At 38.3% G+C, this 23,121-nt stretch overlaps 1 protein-coding gene and 1 pseudogene across 5 annotated transcripts in view; both read left to right on the forward strand.

Moving 5' to 3' along the window:
* The window catches only part of LOC110292341, a 1,473-nt pseudogene extending 963 nt beyond the window's left edge, over positions 1 to 510 (forward strand).
* Fsd1l (fibronectin type III and SPRY domain containing 1 like) overlaps positions 1 to 23,121 on the forward strand; it is a 71,693-nt gene that overhangs the window by 34,601 nt on the left and 13,971 nt on the right. For 3 of the 5 annotated variants that reach the window (XM_029476078.1, XM_021160018.2, XM_029476076.1), the window contains 3 exons: positions 8,953 to 9,162; positions 11,147 to 11,245; positions 15,393 to 15,522. In XM_029476078.1, the coding sequence (XP_029331938.1) occupies positions 8,953 to 9,162; positions 11,147 to 11,245; positions 15,393 to 15,522 (439 nt within the window). Of the gene's footprint in view, positions 1 to 8,952; positions 9,163 to 11,146; positions 11,246 to 15,392; positions 15,523 to 16,213; positions 16,247 to 23,121 lie in introns of all 5 variants that reach the window. The other 2 variants (XM_029476075.1, XM_029476077.1) reach the window with 2 other exon arrangements.

Below are 23,121 nucleotides of genomic sequence, written 5' to 3' on the forward strand. Positions count from 1 at the left end.
CTTTTCAGAGCGAGAGTTAGTCCCCCAGCATGACCATGAGTGTGTGATCTCCATTGCCACATCTCTCATGAAAGCCATTGTGAGTCAGTCCATCACAGAACTACTACAGAAGAAAACTACTGGTCATGTACAGTTAGACAAAGGAATCTCAGACAACCAGACCACCTTTTAGTTCCTGCTCTCTCTCCTATTTTGAGAAGAAAGTGGGTCCAATTGTGATTCAGGCAACTACGGAGCGGCACATTAGCATTGCCCCCAACTGAACTTCGATGATTATCTGTGTGTATGTGTGGGAAAAGAATGCATCATATATGCAGATCTGTATGCACATATACGCATATGTACGTTGACCCACAGGACATTGTAAGATATCATCACATGACATCTTAACTAGAAGGAAGTAGGGACTTTTATGCCATCCTTTTTTTCACGTTTACACTTTAGTTATTAAAGGTTGCTCCTGGCCTCCTGGTGTACCTAAAAGCTGTCACCAAACCCAAAGTTACTTAGCTGTTCTGTGATATCTTCTAGGAGGTTTATACTTCCATTATCTTCCCTTAGGTCTGTAATCCATTCTGAATTCATTTTTGTGAAAGAATGTAAAGTTTGTGCTTAATGTTCCTCTTCCTCCTCCTCTCCCTCCTCCTTTTCCTTTCATGTGAATATCCAATTACTGTAACATTTGTTTGAAATACTCTTGTTTGTCATTATTATTATTATTATATTTATTATATATTATTTATTATCACCATTATGAAAGATCAGTCTTACATTTTTCTGGGTCTGTTCCATAAATCTGTTTGCTTTTTCTTTGATCAACATTCCATCTTGAGTTCTGTAGCTTTAAAGGTATTTTAAGTCAAGCGACTTAGTTTTCCAGCTTTGTCCTTGAGTGCTGTGTTGGCTCTTCTACATCATTTCCTTCTCCATATATACAGAATCTGCTGAAACTAGCTGAAGAACTTAGTGGGATTTTCATTGGGTCGTATTGAGTGCTTAGACCTAGTGGGAAGAGCTGACGGCTGAAGACTGGCGCCTTCCTGTTCACAGAGACATGGGCCATCTCTGTAGTAAAGTCGCCCATTAAGTTCACTCATTGGAGTTCTGCAGTTTACTTCATACAGATCTTGAGCATACTTTGTTCCTAAATGTTTCACATTGGTGATGCTAATGTAAATGCTGTGTTTTAATTTGAAATTTTGTTTTTTATTACTGAAACATAGAGAAGCAGCTGCCTTGTGTGTGTTAACCCGTGTCTGCAGCCTTACTATGATCACTTATCAGCTCTAGACTGATTTTATTGTTAATTCCTTCATATTTCCTACATAACTGATCATGTCATTTGTGAATAAAAACAGTTTTCTTCATTCTCAACTGAAAGCTTTCTTTCATTTTTAGTATCTTAGCACATCAGCTTAGGCTTTAGTGTGTCATCATAGTTGTGAAGAAGCTGTTACTGATTTCAGTAAGAAAAGGTCCAGTTTCACAACCAAGTGTGACATAGCTAAGTCTACAGACCTTCCTTATCATCTGGAGTTGAAGAAGTGAATTTTTTTTAAAATTAAGAATGGATAGCTAGGCAGTGGTGGTGCACGCCTTTAATCCCAGCATTTGGGAGGCAGAGGCAGGTGGATTTCTGAGTTCGAGGCTAGCCTGGTCAACAGAGTGAGATCCAGGACAGCCAGGGCTACACAGAGAAACCCTGTCTCAACCCCCCCCCCAAAAAAAAGAATGGATATATTGATTTCATGTGGCCTTTTTAAGCCCATTGATAAAGGTAGGCCATAGTTGTTGATTTTCACAGGTTGATAATTGAGTGTTGCACCTGGAATGAGTCCCATTTGGTCAACACATATTCTTACTGTACATTGTTATATTCTGTAAATATTTTGTTGAACTTTTTTTTTTCATCTGTTCATTAACAAATATAGTAGTCTATAGTTTTCTTGTAGTACTTTTGCCTAGGTTAGGTTATTGTAGGTTGCTGCCCCCACAAAGAGAAAATATTTCATCTGCTTTTCTCTTCTCAAAAAGATTGCATAAAATTTATTCTTTGTGTTAGGTGAAATTCACCAGTGAATCCTTCCAGGCATGCTACTTATTTTGGAAGGATATTAACTATTGGTTGAATTTCTTTAATACATTTAGGCCTAATCAGATTAATTTTCTTATGTGATTTTTTTACATGTAGTGTTTGTCATGGAATCATATCGGTTTATCTGTTCATTTATATCATCAAAATTGTAGATCTAGAGTTTGCTCATAGTATTTATTTGTTTTTGAGGGGTTTTTTTTGTTTGTTTGTTTGTTTTTTGAAACAAGAGTTTCTCTGTATAGCCCTGGCCATCCTGGAACTTGTTCTAGAGACCAGGCTGGCCCTGAACTCAGACATTTTCTTGCTTCTACCTCCTGAGTGATAGCATTGAGGGCATGTGCCATCACTGCTTAGCCATAGCATTTCTTGATAGATGTTCTTTCTCTCTGCATCCTCATCCTCCTCAACTCCCTCTTTCCACCTTCCCTTTCTTTCAGCAGTGTGTGTGTGTGTGTGTGTGTGTGTGTGTGTGTGTGTGTGTGGTGTGTGGTGTGTGTGTGTGTGTTTTCACCCCCTTCCTTCCCTTCCTTTTTACATCCATGTTCTCTCCCCTTGGAGACAGAGTCTCCAGGCTGCTGATCTGAAATTCACAATATAGACTAGGCTGACCTCAAACCTATATGTAGTGTTTCTCTTTGTCCCCAAATGCTGGGATTGCAAGTGTGTACCTGGCTTGGTTATTGGTTTTTACATCCATGAAGTCTGTAGTAATACCTCCTCTTTCATTTCTAATATTAATAGTTTGTGTCTTCTGTCTTTATGGTTAACCTAGGTAGTAGAGGCTTGTTGATTTTAATGATACTTTCAAAGAACCAGCTTTTGGTTTCATGAGTTTTCTTTGTTGGTTTTCTGTTTATAGATCCATTTATTTTTGTGCTTACTTTCCTAATTTTGTATTTAATTTGCTCTTTTATGTATATATATTTGTTTTCTAAAATGTGCTTAGATTATTGATTTTTTTAGATTTTGATGTATTCCATCAGTGTTATTCTGCTTAATAAAGAAGTCATGTTTTACAATTTTTCATAAGCTGTATTTTTATTTTTATTTAGTTCAAACTATTTAAAACTTTGTCTTGAGATACTGTGTTGACCCATGTGTTATTGAGAAGTGTGTTGTTTAATATCTCTAAGTATTGTAGTATTTTCCAGCTCTTTTTCAGTTAGTTATTTCTAGTTTAATTGGATTGTAAAGTAAGAGCAGATACTGTGTCTTTTTTTACACTTTTCTCACTTTGTTAATGTACATTTTGTGGGTCAGAATGTAATCTGTCTTGCTGAAAATCCATAGGCATTTCAGGTGATTCTGTATTCTTCTAACACTGCACAGCAGACCATAGATGTCAGACTTACAGTTGGTTGTTGTTTAGTTGAGCAATTTTCTGTGGTGTTCTGCCTTGTAGATCTTTCTGATTCCGATGGAGGACTGTTGGGGTCTCTAGCTGGTCTGGATTTATGAATGTCTCTTTGCAGTCTTGTTAGTTTTTGACTGATCAGATTCTTGGGCCTTTGCTGTGGCATCAATACTACACCCTTTCTTATCTTTGAAAAACCCCTCCCTCTAATGTCCAAAGTGTCCAAAATTAACGTAGCAAGACTCATTTTCCTTTCATTCATGTTAATGCTGTATATCTTTTCCTAATCAATGAGTGCTGTTGTATTTAAGGTGGGTTTTCTATATACAACGTATCAATGGCTTATGATTCAGACTCATAATCTGTGTCTTTTAACTGGTGCATGTAGGTCTGTGGACTTCTCTCTGCTGTCAAGCAGCCACTCCTGTAACAGATACACATTGAGTTTTCTCTAACTGAGTTTACTTCTGACACTGGCTTGAAGGGAGCACAGCTACCCAGGTTGAACTCAACCCAGGTTGAGTTCTTAAACTTTCTACTTTAGGCCCACTTGCAAATATGAGGCCTCTAGAACCTGTTAGCTGTCAGTCTTCCCCAAGGGTGAGCGCATGCACGCAGCACTGAATGGACTTAGCACATGGTATTTGTATATTTAGGGGTGTGTGTGTGTGTGTGTGCGCGCGCACGCGTGCAATGTAAGTGTAATAATAAGAAAGAAACCATGATTTTGAGAGCAAGCAAGGTAGGGTGGTATATATGGGAAGGATTAGAGGGGGGAAGGAGAAAAGGGAAATGACGTGATTATATTTTAACTTAAAGCATCAAAAAAGTTAATAAAATGAAATGAGACTGAGGTTTCACAACCCCCTTCTTAGAGTTTTATGATTTGCTGTACTGGTTCACAAAACTCAGAAAAACACTGCACTTGCATTTACTAATTTCTCACAAAGGCTACTTTAAATGGTATAAATAAGTAGCTCAAAGAAGAGGCATCAGGATGAAGTCTGGAAGGAGCCCGGATACCGGAGGTTCCTTCCTTGAGGGATTTTGGTGTGCCACACTCCTGGCATGCATGAGTTCTTACCATCGCTTTGCTTCCCAGAAGTTCTCAGGCCCGTCATTTTGGACTTAATGGAGACTTCATTGCATAGGTTGGGTTGCCAGTGGGGTTGGTGAGGGAAATCTACTAGAGCATACCTTCCTTTGGGATCTTTCTGTACTAGAAAAGAATTATAATTTATTCTCTGAGTTTCTCTACCTTGCTTTGATAAAGTGGTTATGAATCAGCAATCATGACTAAAAACCAATGTATATGTATAATAATGTCACATAGTACTTTATGTATATGATATGGTAATCACAAAACCCCACATCCTAGAGATGTTAGAACTAAAGAAGGAGGAAATGAAACCTGTTCAAAACATTTTTTTTAAATGAAAAAGTGAAGACAACAAGAAGAAACACAAGAGCTGTAAGACAAATAGAAAACAGGTGACCAAGTGGCAATAGTAAATCCTTCCTAATCAATAATTAAATGTAGGGACTAGAGGAATGACCCAGCAGTAAAGTGTTTGTTCATTTCCCAAAGGACTGGATTTGATTTCATGCATCCATCTAATATCCCACCACACTCTATTCCTGTTTGGGGAATCTGTGCCCTTCATTGACCTCTGTAGATAGTTATTGGGGTTCTCAGCTGGTACTGCCCAGTTCTCCGGGCTTTGACAGCTGTTTGTTGTTACGCTGTCATACAGAATTTCCAGGAAGAATAGGTTCACTGTTGTTAAGTTCCCTCCCACTCCACGTACTCACATCCCATGTGGTTCTACCGCCACTTGAGAGTTCCAATATTTGTTTTGTTCACTGTTTTTCCCGTTGGTTATTTATCTGCAAAGAAAATTTTGTTTCCTTTGGCTATGTTTCATTTTTTTATTTTCTTGTCTTGCTGTATTTGGATAAGACTTCTAGTAAAATGCTGACTTGGGATGATGATAAGGAAATGTCTTCACCCTGGTTCTGCAGTCTTGGGGTTAGGTATTGTGTTTCTCACCATTAAATGTGATGTTAACTCCAGGCTGTTTTGAAGATTTTTTTTCCTTTTACTTAGTTTTGTGCTGATTGATTGTTTGCTTTTGAGAATCCTCTAGCCTTAGCCTCCCAAAAGCTGGGGTTCAAGGTGTGCACATTTTAGGTGCATATAGGTAATGGCCAGCTTGGAAAATATTTTATTTATTTATTTATTTATTTATTTATTTATTTATTATGTGTGTGAGCATTTTTCCTGCATGTGTGTATGTGCACCATATATGTGCCTCATGCCTAGAGAGGCCAAAAGAGAGGGTGTCAGATGCCTGGGACTGGAGTAACAGACAACTGTAAGCTTCCATGTGGAGCCTGAGAATACAACTAGGACCTCTGCAAGAGCGGTAGCTGCTCTTAACCACTGAGCCATCTTTTCAGCCCATTAAAAATATTCTTTTTAGGGCTGGTGAGATGGCTCAGTGGGTAAGAGCACCCGACTGCTCTTCCGAAGGTCAGGAGTTCAAATCCCAGCAACCACATGGTGGCTCACAACCATCCGCAACGAGATCTGGCTCCCTCTTCTGGAGTGTCTGAAGACAGCTACAGTGTACTTACATATAATAAATAAATCTTTAAAAAAAAAAATATTCTTTTTAAAGTTAACTTTCTTTTTTTAAGAAATTAATTTAGCCGGTCTGTGCTGGCACACGCCTTTAATCCCAGCACTTGGGAGGTAGAGGCAGGCAGATTTCTGAGTTCGAGGCCAACCTGGTCTACAAAGTGAGATCCAGGACAGCCAGGGCTATACAGAGAAACCCTGTCTCGAAAAATCGAAAAACAAAACAAACAAAAATGTATCTTTTAAACTCCATATTCCATTCCCGCCCCCCCCCCCTCCACCCTTTGACTTCCACATCCCACACCTCCTCCTCAACACCCCCCCCCCCCCCCCCCCCCCAACCCCCCCCCCCCCGTCTCCACGTGGATGAACCCATCCCCACTCCACCTGACCTCTAAATTCCCTGGGGCCTCTAGTCTCTTGAGGGTTAGGTGTATCATCTCTGAATGAACAGACCCGGAAGTCCTCTACTGTATGTGTGTTGGGGGCCTCATATCAGCTGGTATGTGCTGTTTGGTGGTCCAGTGTTTGAGAGATCTTGGGGGTCCAGATTAATTGAGACTTCTGGTCTTCCTACAGTGTTGCCCTCCTCCTTAGCTTCTTCTAGCATTTCCCTAATTCAGCCACAGGGGTCAGCTGCTTCTGCCCATTGGTTGGGTGCAAATATCTGCATCTGACTCTTTCAGCTGCTTGTTGGGTCTTTCTGAGGGCAGTCATGATAGATCCCTTTTTGTGAGTGCTCCATAGCCTCTGTAATGGTGTCAGGCCTTGGGACCTCCCCTTGAGCTGGATCCCACTTTGGGTTTGTCACTGGACCTTCTTTTCCTCAGTCTCCTCTCCATTTCCATCTCTGTAATTCTTTCAGACTGGAAGGAACAATTATGGGTCAGAGATGTGACTGTGGAATGACAACCCCATCCCTCACTTGATGCCCTATGTTCTCACTAATAGGTGGATATTAGCCAAACCCCCCCAAACAAAACAAAACAAAACAAAACAAAATAAAAAGTACAGAATACCCAAGATACAGTCCACAGAACTCAAAAAAGGTCAACAAGCTGAAGTGCCCAAGTGAGGACACTTCAGTCCCAGTTGGGAGAGAGAAAAAAGCAATCACGAGTGGGGAGGGAGGGAAGGGCCTGGGAGGGAAAGTGGACAGCAGGGGAGAGGGAAGTAAAGGGGAAAGGGGACCCTGGTCTGGTATTGGGAGAGGGAAAGGGACTGAAGCCCTCAGGGCTAGCAGAATAAATGGAAACAAGCAGCCTCAGGAAATAGGAGGTTGAGGTGACCTTCCAGAATGCAGGAGAGACCTGGGAGGTGAGAGACTCTCAGGACTCTAAGGGAGGGAGCTTAGATAAAGTAAACTTTCTTACTGTTTCTGCTTTGCTAAAAGTTCTTGTCATGATTTTTCTAATATATTTTTAATTTATTGTTATGGTCATATCTTTATTAATATTATTGAATATATTCATCAGTTTCAAATGTTGATCTAGCTTTACACCCCAGAATTGTTTCTTTCTTTCTTCCTTTTTTTTTTTTTTTAATAAGGACTCATCATGTAGCCTTCTCTGCCTGTGAAACTCACTGCAGAGCTGGCTTGACTGCTTCTGATTCCCAAGTGCTAGGACTGAAGTATGCACGGCCATAAGAGGAGTAAATATTTTTACATTCCTGCTTAAACTTTATATATTTTATAGATGTATCTACATAGCATATGCAGATACTCATACAGTAAGATTCATCTGAGTCACTTATCCAGTATTGCAAAGCTTTGAAATCTCTTTTATGGAAAATAAATTGATTTATACTCATACATGTTAATTGTAGCTCATTGAATCCATTCATTTTAATGTGTCATAAAACTCTAGAAACACTTAAAAATTCATAAGCATTTTTGGGAAACAAGGAAATCAGTTTTGTTTAGTATGTAAAATTGTTTTTAAGGTTTTTGAAATTTGATAAATGTAAGTTTTATGTATTTATGGGGTGTATATATTTATATATAGTCAAATCATAAAGTCATGATCAAATTATTCATAATCACATCATCACCCAAAACATTTACCATTTGTGTTGAGAGCATTCAAAATATAACTATTTTAAAGTATATAATAAATTATTGCCAACTATAATCATTTTCTTCTGCTTTGGAATATCAGGTTTAATTTGATATATTTGTTTGTACATGGTAACCAATTGTTCTCTTATCTTACCACTCCCTATAAACCAGATCTTTTTTGGTTTTTTGTTGTTTTGTTTTTGTTTGTTTTTTTTGTTTTTGTTTGTTTTTTTGTTTTTGTTTGTTTTTTGAGACAGGGTTTCTCTGTGTAGCCCTGGCTATCCTGTAACTCACTCTGTGGACCAAGCTGGCCTCGAACTCGGAAATTCACCTGCCTCTGCCTCCCAAGTGCTGGGATTAAAGGCATTCGCCACCATTGCCTGGCTAAACCAGATCTTAAAAATACACTGAAAACAATTTTTACTTAATTTAATTATTATATTTAAATCTTTTCAATACCTATTTAATTTGTAACAACATTTAAAATGTATTTACAAGTAACAAGCCATTCTCAATTATCTTTAGCATGATAGATATTTGGAATTTACCTGTTGCCATCTAAGATGTTAATAAACCCAGAGTCTATGAGAAAGCTTTGGAGTGCAAACGTTTATAATCTGGCAATATGAGGCTTTGAAAATAATTATTTTGAATTCCTAGGTTATCCTTTCTCATAACCTGACTCCCTTTTGAATATTTAAAAAGAAATAGCAGAGATTGAGTGCCAAGTATAATAAATGTTTGCTTAGTTTGATAATGTGTGAGAATTGATAGCCCCCCCTCCTTTTTTTCCTTCTTTGCAGTCCCAAAAGCTCCAGAGATTGACCCGGTAGAGTGTTTGGTGGCTGACAACTCTGTAACTGTAGCTTGGAGAATGCCTGAAGAAGATAATAAAATCGACCATTTCATAATGGAATACAGGAAAACGAACTTTGATGGACTCCCACGTGTTAAGGATGAGCGATGTTGGGAGGTGATTGATAATATCAAGGGCACTGAATATACATTATCAGGTAACACGACAGCATCTCATGAATCTAGTCCTTAGTACGTAAAGTGAAATAGGAAAACAGTGTGTTATTTTAAATGATGACATTAAGTTTTATCAACAAAACTGCTGTTTTAGAGATATGTTATGTGAATGAGTTTCTATTAAAATATCAGTAAAACTTTTAATTTACTTAATATTTACAACCTACTAACATAGTGTATGTAGGGCAAGTGTAAAAGGATGTTGTGGAAGCAATATTTCAGAGCATTCTTTTTTTTCCTTGCTTTTCTTTTCTTTTTTGTTGTTTGTTTGTTTGCTTAGGCAGACTCTTCCATGTAGCCCCTGGCTGGCCTGGAGCTCACTAAGCGTCACACCAATCTTGAACTCTGCCTCCAGAGTGCTGGAATTAGGGCATGTGCCATCATGCCCAGCTACCAGCTAACCTTTCATTTTAATTTTTCCGCTAAGTAAAGAAACTATTTTTTTAGATCTACTTAGACCTCCACATTTCAGGGGTACTATAACCACCATTGTTTTCTCTGTGTTAATTGCTTAGCTCCACATTAGCCCAGAATTGGGACTTTGCTAAGACTTTTTTGTGTCAGCCTAGTGAATGCTTTTTAGAAGGTATCTTAGTGTATTGAGGTCTTTTGATGCTTTAAACCACAAAATACTAGCAGAGCTTTTCAGTGTGTCCTGTGCAGAGTGGGATACATTGCGAGCTGTCCCGTGTTGTTGAGCACTAGTTCTTTTCCTGGAGCAGGCATTCTGGGTAGTAGACATGAAGTGCATGAAGCACAAAACAGTCAGCACACCATATGCCACTTAATCCTGAATGGTTGGAAATGGTTTGTAATTGTTACTTTACAGATAGAAAACAGGTCCGTCAAGTTTTAAAGGTTTATAGCTAGTGGTGTTTCAACTAAGATTTTAGTATAGGTGTAACTGCACAAGTCATGTTGGTCTCTGTGCTTTATTTCCTGTCATCTTTCATGTAAAATGATATTTCATATAAACATTGCACTGGTTGACTCTAGGTGTCAGTGTGACATAAGCTAGAGAAGGAGGAGCCACAGTTTAGGGTGCGCCTCCATGAGCTCCAGCTGTGAGGCAGTTTCTCGGGGATAAGTGGGGGAGGGCCCAGCCCACCATGGGTGGTGGCAGCTCTGGGCTGATGGTCCTGGATTCTGTCAAGGCAGGCTGAGCAAGCCATGGGGAGCAAGCCAATAAGCAGCACCCCTCCATGGCATCTGCATCAGTTCTTGCCTCCAGGTTCCTGCTCCATTTGAGTTCCTGTTCTGACTTCCTTCAGTGATGAACAGCAATGTGGAAGCGTAAGCTGAAATAAACCCTTCCCTCCCCAACTTGCTGTTTGGGCATGGGGTTTTGTCACAGCAATAAAAATCCTGACTAAGACAAACATATATTTCATATACATATAAAGATTCCTTAGAGGTATTTATTTTTCAAAAATATTGATGAATGTGCTTTGTAAATTGTGACATCTCTTTCTTGAATGAAATGCTACAGGTTTTGGTTAGCTGCTATTGCTGTCTTTGTTATTGGTTTGTTGTGATTCTATCTATCTATCTATCTATCTATCTATCTATCTATCTATCTATCTATTTATTTTGTCCTTTGGTGAGAGACTCTTGCTTTGTAGTTCGGGTTAAATGGAACTGGTGATCTTCCTGTGTTGGCTGTCCAAGGGCTGGCATTATAGGTGTATACACCACACTTAGAGTGTCGCCACCTCTAGTGAAGCCTGAAGGGTGCTGCCTTATTAGTCACCAGGTTGAATGTTGGTAATTGTGTAAATTATGCATTTTCAAGAAAGTATTAGGAAGTCATTATTCTTATTTTCATGCATTACCATTCATTTAACATAAATCTGTGTTCTTCTCAAGTAAAGGGATTTCTAAGAAGGAAAAAAAATATGTTTGATGTACACTCAAACTTTTGGGAAGGAATCCTTTTTATGACAAAAAACATTCATTTTATTTCAGGCTTAAAATTTGATTCAAAGTATATGAATTTCCGAGTGAGAGCATGCAACAAAGCTGTGGCTGGAGACTACTCTGACCCAGTGACCCTAGAGACCAGAGGTGAGACCCGTAGCCGTTAGGACTTCAGCAGCAGACAAAACTTACCTTCAGAAATCATTCGAGACTTTGTCAGAGTCCTTTCCTGTGTGCTTGGACTGCTTCCCTCCGCCTCCCTCTGGCCTTTGCAGTGAGAGAAGTGTAAGGCAGGGGAAGCAGGACTATGGAAGGGAGGATTTTCCTTAGGCTCTTCCCTTACGGAGGTGAGAGGTCAGCATGTAGGAGTCCTTCTCTCCATTTGTGGGTCCCAGAGATGGAATTCAGGTCAGCGGGCCTGGTAGCAGGTGCCTTTCCTGTAAACCATCTCACTGTTCTGAGATGATGCAGTTGTGTTTCCTCTGAGTGTTTAGTTCACGTTTTAGGTTAGTAAATACATAAGCACTGCTGAAGTTTGTCAGAGAATTAAGAATCAGCAACAAAGAAGTTCCTTCCATTTCCCCCAAATGTTCTCCTGGTTATTATTGTCTCTATAGTTCATTAATAATTACATAGCACTCACAATTTTTTGGTCGTTGAGATCACCTTGAGAGACCAGTAACTAGATACTGTTGATATCTGTAATTCAAATGAAGACAGGAAAGTTGAACAGACTTGCATCTGTTCTAGATGGGTATCAGAATCTTGTCCCAGGTTCTAGGCCAGCCTTTATTGTAGGCTTCCAACCCAAGTTCTGTTCTCTGAGAATTCGGATTTATAACTGTCACCTCTTGTAACACAGAAGCATTTTTAGGTATTTACCTATTTGAAAGCCTTTCTGCTAGCTGTCCTCCCACTTACAAGGCGGTAATGGTCTGTGTTTACTTCTGAATTAGATGTGCATTGTAGTCAATACTTGAGGCTTGCAAGCACTCCGCTGACTTCTAGTTTATTTCTCTTGCATTTAAGTAGATACAAATTCTAGAATTTGCTATGATCCAAATGATAACAAACATATATATATCAGAATAAGTCTGAGCAAGCACTGAAACTTGACCCAGGCCCTGTGCATAGTAGGCAAGTGCTTGAGCATCCAAGGCCTGTGAGTTACTGATGAACTCAGAGTGATGCTGTGGCAGAAAGGCCTAGAAAAATTCTCATTTGAAGTAATCTGAATTAGTAAATAATTTTACTTGAGAATTATACATAGCTTAGTGAAGAAATGTAATTACTTTGAACCATTATCAACCCGAGATATTAGTTTAAAAAAAATGTTTCTATTTTCAAAGCCTTGTCAGATTTCCAGCAGGTCATCTTTTCGATGTGGCTAGAGCCACTTTTGGACCTTGTCAGGAAAGACTGCATTGCTGTCATTGTTCACCCTAAGGAGCATCAGGTCTTTGCATTGTTGCTGTCCCTTTTTGTCGTCTCTTTGGTGAACAAGCCTGGGCAGCGCTGTAGATTTTATGAACGTTAAGTTAGAAAATAAATAATTAGCTATTGTTTCCCAGTACAGCTACTCCTTTAGCGTGTCTGAATGTTACTAAGCAGACTCTTGATTGGCCCTGAGCTTCAGAGAGAGAGAGAATAAGCTGATTCTGGTCTCTAGGATTTCATGGAAGTAACCCCCAGAGGTTAGCCTAGAGTAAAATATAACCCAGGAACAGTGATTCTGATCATCAGGGAGCTTGAAATAAAATTATTTCTCAGGTGACTATGGGTCGTAAAATTTCTGGAATTATTTTGTAGCATTGACATGACTATTAAATGAAGACATAAGCACTGTAGATAAGGTCCAGGTTTTTAAAAAATGACCATTGAACAATTGTTTACTAAGTTATTTGGCTAGTTCCTGCTATTTTTGACCACCCAGTACCAAACAGGAGGGAAGAAGCAGTAAAAATTAAATAGTTCAGATTCATAACAATATAATACAGTGAGCATTGTTTACTTCTGTCCCTTTAATATATGTAGCATTATTTCTTCTGGTATAAAAATTGTAAAAGTGATGAGTAGGATAAGTCTCAAGTCTATTTTCCCTTCCTTTTTGGTAAGATAAATGATGTTACTAAATAACATCTTAATATTCCAACCTCAAATCATAGTGCCTATAATTCAGCTTTATAGTATAAGAGACAGGGCTCACTTTCAAGGAAGTGAGTCATTTCTCAGCTCCTGCTCTCTAGTCTTTTTTGCTTCTAGTGTTATCTCTGTCACCTTAAAGAAAATGTGTGACTTAACAGAAGCCTAGTAAAGGGATTGTGTCTGTTAAAAGAAAGAGACACACTTTTACACTTTTAGAAACCTATGCCCTTTTGATTGGATGTTTTGGTATTTTGTAAGTTGGCTCACAAATGGTTTGAGGTGGTGCCTTTTCCTGCCACTGAAGTGGCTGGCGGCTCTTAACTCCATCGTAACAAATATTAGAGAACGGCCTCGGAGTCTTCTTTCTTTTGGCCTTAGGGTTTTAATAAGCTATGGGCAAATGGTGGCACTTCCATGTTAAAGCCAAGTTTCCTTAATTTCCAAAGTGTAACTGCTCTGTCTGTATAGCTAATGACTGGCACCTAGGGGATACCTGTGTTTCTATAACACAGTTGATTGTGGAAATGTCTAAGTGAATCTCCCTATTAAAGAATTCTGTCTTCATTTTGCTGAAAAGCTGCATTCTTCCTCTGTTTACTTCTGCTTAGACACAGCTTTTGAAAGTGATTGACTTCCTTGTGTAGTGTGACATTTAGCAGAGCTGTGCAGTCAGTAGATTTTTATTCAGATGTTTTATAAGTGAGACAATGGACAATGGCTGTGATGCATGTTGGAACTGAAGTATTCTTTCCAGAATCAAGGGTGAGAGGATGCTCCATCCACTGGGCCCTATGTGCTTATCTTGTTTGATGATGAATAGTTCACAGGCTTACAAATGTCTTAGCTAATTTTAAATAATATCCTTAAGCAAAGTAGTGTACTATAAAGGAGTATTTCTTTTAATCTACAATTACCAAAAATTTGAACTTTTAGCAAGAGATGTAGCAGGAACAAATTAACTTGTAAGTAACTAATTATGTGACACCTTGTAAAGTAGTTTGGGAATTGCGTTACAAAATAGAAGAAACAGCATTGTACAGCAGTTAAGTCACTGTTGTAATGATTTATTTTCTCAGTTTCTAGAAAGGGAAGCTAATACCGTATCTCACTCACTTCCTCACTTATCACTTGTCAGGACGTTGAACAGTACTTAGAGTTTCATAGCTGTGAAGAGACACACAACCAAGACAACTTTTATAAGGAACAACATTTAATTGGGACTGGCTTACAGTCTCAGAGTTCAGTCCATTATTATTATGGTGGAAAGCATGGCAGTGCCCAGGCAGCCGTGGTGTTGGCGAAGGAACTGAGAGTTCTACATCTTGATCCAAAGGCAGGCAGAGCTTAAGCATATATATTACCTCAGAGCCCTGTCTCCACAGTGACATACTCTCTAACAAGGCCACATTCCTCCAATAAGGCTACACCTCCTAATAGTGTCACTTCCCATGGGCCAAGCATATTCAAACCACTACAATATAATTCCCTAAAACATGAAATAATCTGAAAAGTATAGGTTGTTTCATGTTTTGACTTGTCTTATTTTCATTAAGTAGATTCTTTTTTCTTCTACTGTGTGGTCAAACAAGTTATCTATCATCCAGTTCAGTTCCTTTGCTTATGTTACCAGGGCTCCAATATGCCCATGCATCCAGTGATGGCATGGCATGCAGTATATCATTGGAACTAATGAGAGTTTAAGTGTGAATATGTTAATAGTAAAGCTTCAGAGAGAATACTTGTGCTGTTTTTACGTTATCATCTTTTATACTATATTGCTTTTTCTTCCTCCATAATTCTACTAGTTCCTTCCATTTAGTCAAAACAATCAAGCAAGAACCAAACTGATAATTGTGATACCATGAAATTCTGATTATTGTGTGCTAGTGGAATGTTCAATATCAGTAGAGATACTATTGGCACTTGAAGTTCACTGTACTTGCTTAGTGTATAGTATGTGCAGAGAAAAAATAGTTGGATAGGTGGGATTTATAAACTACAACCAAAGATTGAGGTTTTTGTGCAAGGGCTAGGGATTGGAACTTTTTTTTCTTCACACAGAGTTGGCTCCCTTGAGTAAGAAATAACATGACAGGTGTGTTTCAGACAGTGGAAATGTCTTACATTTGTTACATGTTGTCTTGGGCAGCACTTAACTTCAGTCTAGATAACTCATCATCCCATTTGAATTTGAAAGTTGAAGATTCCTGTGTAGAATGGGACCCCACTGGAGGAAAAGGCCAAGAAAGTAAAATCAAAGGGAAGGAGAACAAGGGCAGGTAAGTCGGCTCACGAAATCCCTGTTGTGACCAAACACTCGCACGTTGATCATCTCCGACCGTAACTGACACTAACAGTCTTTCTTACTTTATAGCAGTTGTTTGTATGCTAATTCTTATTTGACAGTAATTTAAAATTTTTAATGTTTATTCTGCGTGGTAATATGATTTCTGATATGTTAGTAACTCAGAGGTGAAAAATATGTAGTATCATCTGTCAATACTTGAATTTGTGTTTAACATTTTTTATATTTTCCTTTATTTCTTTCATAATTGTTTCATATTTTATTTCAGCATTCTGATTTTTAATGTTATAGATACACCAATCTGAACTAGTTAAAGAAAAGTTTCTTGACAATCTATCTAGGCTTATCGGTCATCCGTCATACCTGAAAGATGGCTGCACTAAATGACAGCTTTGAGCGTTTCTACCCAAGCCTTCCTGCTGAGAGCAATCCAGTGAACTCAATCCTGAGAACCTCTTGTTTTTGTCATACCTTTCCTAGATGAATCAGAATATGGAAGCCATAAGTTTTTAGTGGTAAAGTTTTGCTCAGACTGATGGCAAATGTCTGTGAGTTATGACAGTGAAGCAGAGCCCCTCAGGAAGCATTCAGGCTAGTTCTGTTGTAAGATGTTACATATAAGCTATAAAGGAGTGTCTTAACAGTTGCCTGTTTTTATCTGACAGTGTCCATGTTACTTCACTGAAGAAACACACAAGGTGACGATCTGTGTCTGTCTAGTTCTAGGACTTAGTATCTGGCTTGGCTGAATAATTCTTTAACCAATAAGCAGGTGCCATTGCAGCAGCCTTTATAAGTTAAAAACGCTCCTTTGTGTAGACTGTCTCTATTGGTAGCTTGTGTTTTGAATTTACAGCATTGTAGTGTACTGCATTCTTTTGAGTTATATATGATAACAACATGTGCTCTGCTTTAAAAAGACTGTTTCTCATCTGTTTTTACCCTGCTTTCACTTATACTTGGCATCTTTCTCGTTTCTCTTTATTCAGTAACGTTATTGATTGCTTTTATATCTATTTGATAGGAGTAGACATGGAGTGTTGTATAATAGCTATGTAATTTCAAAAGTGTCAAAAATAATGAACATCATTGATAAAATGATTTAAACAGTGCCAAACATAGGGATCATTCCAGATTGCTCAAGTAAGATGATACTTATGTGAAGATAATCATAGATCTATACCAGGTACCAGCCTGCACTCTCTTTTCAGAGTTATCTTTTCTTTTTGGCTTATTTACTTGGTATTGGTGAAAGTGACTGTATTTGTGTTATAAGATGCTATTGAACTTGATAGACTGCATAATGTTTTATTTGGCAGCTAGAAAAGTTGTAAGCAGAATTTAGCATTCAGACTGTGTTATGTCTTTCTCCTTTCTTTCCTTTTAAGATTATTGCATATGTTGGCTGTTTATGGAATGAGTATCCCTTATCTGAAACACTCAAGATTCAAAATTATTTTGATTTTGAAATATTTTCACATATATACATTGTACATATATAAAGTTGAGACTCAACTCTAAACTCAAAATTATTTGTTTCATGTGTACCTTATATTAATAGCCTGAAAGTAATTTTGTAAATTTTTTAGTATACCAGTGTTTTGACTGTCACTTGCTACAGGTCAGGTATAGAATTTTCTATTCATAACATTTATCAGTGCTCAGAGTTTTCAGTATTGAAATATTTCAGATTTTTGAGTAGGGCTATATCTTTTTCATAAGTATTTGTTGTAGAACGTATGATAGATATTATGGAGCTTATAGAAATAAACACTGCCCTTGCTTTCAGTAATCTTGGTCTAAGTCATATAGATGAGCTATGTACACATGAGACAATGATACAAGATGGCGATTATGTATAGTGATGAACTAGAAGAAAGATGTTCAGAGCTGCCAGATGTTGAGGTGGTCAGTTAGAACTATTTGCCAAATTACTGTAACGGGCAAGTCTTTACTGACTTGCTGTGCTAGTATAAGGAAGAGGTCACCCAGTGAAGGGTGCTCACTCACGGTGTGTTCCATTTTCCCCAGTTGAATGGCACCAGGTGAAAGTCAGGTGAGTTAAGACACATCATAGGCAGAGGAGCTCATTGGCAGACAGCCCCAAACAGGTGGTTTGTGTTGGCTTTGGAGTAGAGTACTAAAGGTGTAAGGAGTAAGAAAAGATCAAAAGAGGAAAGAGCACCAAAACAAGTGACAAAAACTGGCTCCTTTGTACACACACCTTTTAAAAACCTCTCTGCATGGTGCTTCTCTTCCATAAGAACAGTCTCTAAGTCAGTGCTTTCCAACCTTTCTAATGCGGTGACCCTTTAATACAGTTCCTCGTTTTGTGCTGATCCCAACCATAAAATTATTTTTATCACTACTTCATAACTGTAATTTTGCTACTGTTATGAATCATAATGTAAGCATCTGTGTTTTCCAGTGGCCTTAGGTGACCCCTGTGAAAGGACATTTGACCCCCAAAGGGGTCTTAACCCACAGGTTGACATCTAAGTGTACAGTAAATAAAGCTGAGTAGCCCAAGCATATTGATTGGTGCTGAGCCTGCTTAGATAATCCCTCTAGAAAGTGCTGAGGCACTTGCTATGCACATGTGGTATGGGCGGGGTACCCACAGGGCTGCCTGACACCAAGGCTCCTCCGCACTCGTGCCTCCTGGAGGCCCTGCCTGGTAAAGTTGGGATAGTATATATATATATATATATATATATATATATATATATATATATATATATATATATGTGTGTGTCTAAGTGGCCTTATCACCAAAAGGCTAAAGTGCAGATTGGACTAAAGCATAAGCTCGTAGCAATAAGAAAAATGATTATTTTATCTTACAATAGTAAACATTTGAAAAGCAGGTAAAACAATTTGCTCTATGGGCTACACAAATACTTGATCCAGTTAGGTCACCAAGGGCCCTTTAAAATGGGTAGAGGAGCCCATTCCGTACACGACATGATGACTGCTTACAAAGAGTGGACTGCAGAGGTGGGAGGCTGGGGCACTAAAGAGAAGGCTTTCTCTTATCTAACCTAATTCTGCAGCTAAACTGTCAACCTCAGCAGTTATCTCTTTTCTGTTTTTCATGCTTCCTTGTATTTCTTTACTTCTGGTAAGTCAAAATTTAATTTTAATTTTGTTTCTTTGGGTTTTTAGATGAGCCCTTAATATATACTTTTGAAGCAAGGCTCAGTGAATCATTTCTGCTTATTTCTATGTATTATTATCCTCTAGCTGTTTATTCTTCCTAAGAACCTGGTGTATAGTTTTCAGAATGAGTTTCTTCCCAGTGGACTGTTGGACCTACCAGTGGAGGAGTGAATGGACTGTGGCTATTTTAGGAAGATGTCCTGGTTGGTTCTGATTCTATTGTGTCTTCTTTCTTGATATCGATACTTTGTTACAAAAATCCTAAAGACCCGTATTTTTTGGGCAGTTTTAAGACTCTAAGAGTATAGTTAGTTCTTTACCACTAATACCGTATTTTAGTGAAGATACTGTATTTCTCTTGTGTGCTGAGGACACAGGCATGAGATGTGGTTCTTGTTCACAGTTACTTTCTTCCCCTAAGATACTTCATAGAGAGGCCCTGCACCTACCTAATTAACCATGTATTGAAGGCACCACATATTAGGCTGTATCTGAGTTATCTTTTTATTATCATTTTTTTAGTATGTCTGTGGTAAGGGAATCATTTACTTAACTTCTTCAGTGGCTTCTTGTTGTTTTTTTATTTTCAACTTAATGCTAAGTTTATTGGGTTGAGTTGTAATCTTTTTTTAAGTTGAAAAACATTTATGTATTCAATAGAATAGTCTTGACTTTCCTTTTTTATTAGATATTTTCTTTATTTACATTTCAAATGTTATCCCTTTTCTAGTTTCCCCTCTGAAAATCCCCTATTCTCTCCCCTTCCTCCTGCTCCCCAACCCACCCATTCCCTCTTCCTGGCCCTGGCATTCCCCTATACTGGGGCATAGAACCTTCACAGGACCAAGGGCCTCTCCTCACATTATGGCCAACTAGGCCATCCTCTGCTACATATGCAGCTAGAGCCATGAGTCCCACCATGTGTTTTCTTTGGTTGGTTTAGTTCCAAGGAGCTCTGGGGGTACTGTTGTTCCCCCTATGGGCTGCAAACCCCTTCAACTCCTTGGGTACTTTCTCTAGCTCCTTCATTGGTGGCTTCTTGTTTTGCCCTTCTGTGCCACTATGATAATGTGTTTTAGGAGTTCTTCAAATGGGCCTGGGGTATACAGCTCAGAGGCAGTGCTTCCATAATGTGTCCACATCCCTGATCCCACCACCAGCATCAGAACAGCAGGAAACCACGCACTGCCCAGCCGTGGTAATTGTGCCTACCTCATGGTGTCCTGGCTTAGTGGTTTTCACTCTTGCTCACACTTGGTTACACATTTACTCTTTCTCATCTCCTTTCATTGGTCATTGCTCTGTTACTCACAAGATCTTTTTTACGTTCTTTGGTCCATCTCTCGCTAAGAAGCAATCCCAGCCATGACTGGTAAGCATGCCAGTCTTCCCAAGAGCCCTGGGGATCCTCAGAGTCCAGTTCTGTGTAGTGAAGGGCTACCGTCCTAAAGTACAGAGTCCAAGCCGTCTCTAGTTCCAAAATGTATTTTCTACAAACACACTTAAGATTAGTTAAAATTATGTTTATTACATGTAAATATAAATACATAAAACTAAATTAACTTGCAAAGAGGAAGGCTAATGTGCAGCAACATTTTGGTGACAGTTAGGTACTCTGGTGAGCTCTCCTGAGTGCAGTCATTTTTTCTGGTGGAGAGGCACATTTCAGATATGAGCTTCAAATGAGTGTCCAGGGAATACTCACCAATCACACAGAAATCTTATATTGTATAGATGTTTCAGAGATTTAAAACTTTTTTGTTAAAATTTATAAGCCATGTTAGGCCAGTCTTGTTTTTTATTTTTAATCCTGTTCCTTTTCAGGCTTCCCTGATGTTGCACCTAAAACAGGGCTTTCTACACTTCTCAAGTAACAGAATGGCTTCCTCAAATGAAATATACCCAGAAGGCTAATCTAAAAAGAGAAAAAAGACAGGTGGCTGAAATAAGGAGTCCTGGAGCTGGCCTCATCCCAGAGTTCCACAGCAGTCTGTGGCATTATGGATAGCCTGGAGTTCAGGGCATGTCTTGAAAACTGCCACCCCAAGCTGCTTTGTCCTTCCCACCACAGAACAGTGGGGATTGGGGGATGGGGGTCTTTCTTCTGTCTGTCCTCCCTCCCTCCCTCCTCCCCACCTTCTCTCCCTCCCTTTCATCCATCCATCTATCCGTCTGCTTTTTCTATTTTTAGAAAAATACAGTGTTGTCTTTCCCTTTTAGTTTAGAAAACACAGAGTATTTGTAATCAGGCTGTTTACATAAAAAGAATCAAAAAGAAAATAGTGATGTGGTTTTTTTTTTCTTTTTGAGCTGTCATATTTGACAGTCTGTACAATTTCAGTTCTTACTGTTTAATGATTCTTGTGTTGCATGATAAGTACAGTGTTGTCTTTCCCTTTTAGTTTAGAAAACACAGAGTATTTGTAATCAGGCTGTTTACATAAAAAGAATCAAAAAGAAAATAGTGATGTAGGTTTTTTTTTTTCTTTTTGAGCTGTCATATTTGACAGTCTGTACAATTTCAGTTCTTACTGTTTAATGATTCTTGTGTTGCATGATAAGTACCAGCTTAGAAAATTTGGTCAAGCTGAAATTTTTTATATACTGATTTGTTTCCTAATTTTATTTGTTAAATTATTATCTAATACAATTTTTAAGCTTTTTTTAAAGGTCAGAAGAAGCCTTTTATTTTGACCTTTTGATTCTGTAAAGCTACATTTTAATTAATTTATCAATACCAGCTTCAGTGTTCAAACTGTTCCTTATGTCAAACAAAAAAGTCCTAAATGAAAATAAAATCAGTATGGTTGTTAATTGTGATTCAGGTTTTTCAAGCCTAAAATTAACCAAGTTATTCAAATGGCATAACATAATAAAATGTTAATATTTTAAATGATTAATTTCACTAGAATTTCCACTCATCACAGACATAGTATTTGATGGAAAATTATTAGTTTTAACATCATACGGATTTAGTCTTAAATTCATCAGATGACTGTGTCACAGAAAGATGGAAGGGACTCTGATTAAAGGAAGGATTCACTATTCAAGTTTGGTGTTTTAGATAAATGAGATAGTTCAATAAATGCAATCTACTACATAAAAATACTGAAAGACAAAAACCAAATGATCATCTCAGTAGATACAGAAAAGGCCTTTGACAAAATCTAAACCCTTCATGATTAAAATCCTGAAGATACTAAGAACACAAGGTACATACATCAAATTAATAGGGGATGATTTATAGCCAATAGCCAACATCGACTTAAATGGAGAGAACCTCAAATAATTTCACTAAAATCAGGTAGAATACAAGGCCATCCTTTCTCTCCATACTTACTTAATATAGTCTTAGCCAGAACAATAAGACAACTGAAGGATATAAAAGTAATACAAACAAGAACAGAAGAAGTCAAAGTACCTTCTTTGCAGATGCTATGATTGTATACATAGAGGAGCCTAACAGTTCCACCAGGAAACTCCAACAGCTGATAAGCTCTCAGCAAAGACTCAGGTACAAGTTAATGTACACAAATCAGTAGCTTTCCTACATACAAATGACAAATGATCCTAGCCAGAAATGAGAAAAATGACACCCTTCATAATAGCAACAAAAAACATTAAAAATCTTGGGGTGATTTTAACAAAGAAGTGAAAGACTCTTTTTTTTTTCTTTTTTTTTTAATGTTTTTTTTAATTGAGTATTTATTTCATTTACATTTCCAATGCTATCCCAAAAGTCCCCCACATGCTCCCCCACCCAGTTCCCCACCCACCCACTCCCACTTCTTGGCCCTGGCGTTCCCCTGTACTGAGGCATCTTCTGATTCATATGCAGCTAGAGACACGAGCTCCAGGCGGTACTGGTTAGTTCATATTGTTGTTCCACCTATAGGATTGCAGATCCCTTTAGCTCCTTAGGTACTTTCTCTAGCTCCTCCATTGGGGGCCCTGTGATCGATCTAATAGCTGACTGTGAGCATCCACTTCTGTGATTGCTAGGTCCCAGCATAGTCTCACAATTTGAATATTAATTTTATTTGGTAATTTACTTTCTACTACATTTTTTCTTTGGGAAGAAAAATCCTAGTACAACTGTATTGGAAAATTTAAATACTTATTATGGTGATAATAAAGTATTTCTATTTTTTTCTAGATAACTTGTAGAATCTCTCAATATCTCCCTACTTTGTGTGTCACACATCATCCACCTTGTATTTTGAGACTAGATCTTGTGTCCACTTGCCCAGGGCTGGGGTAACAAGTGCACATCACTCTTCATGGCTTTTTTATGTGCATTCTAGGGACTGAACTTCAATTCTTATGCTTGCACACTAAGCACTTTACCCTTGAGCTGTATCTACACCCCAACTTCAGGATGATCTTAGCCAAAAATGTTTTTCAAGTGAAAATT

Source organism: Mus caroli, chromosome 4, assembly GCF_900094665.2.
Source record: "Mus caroli chromosome 4, CAROLI_EIJ_v1.1, whole genome shotgun sequence".
Taxonomy (NCBI): domain Eukaryota; kingdom Metazoa; phylum Chordata; class Mammalia; order Rodentia; family Muridae; genus Mus; species Mus caroli.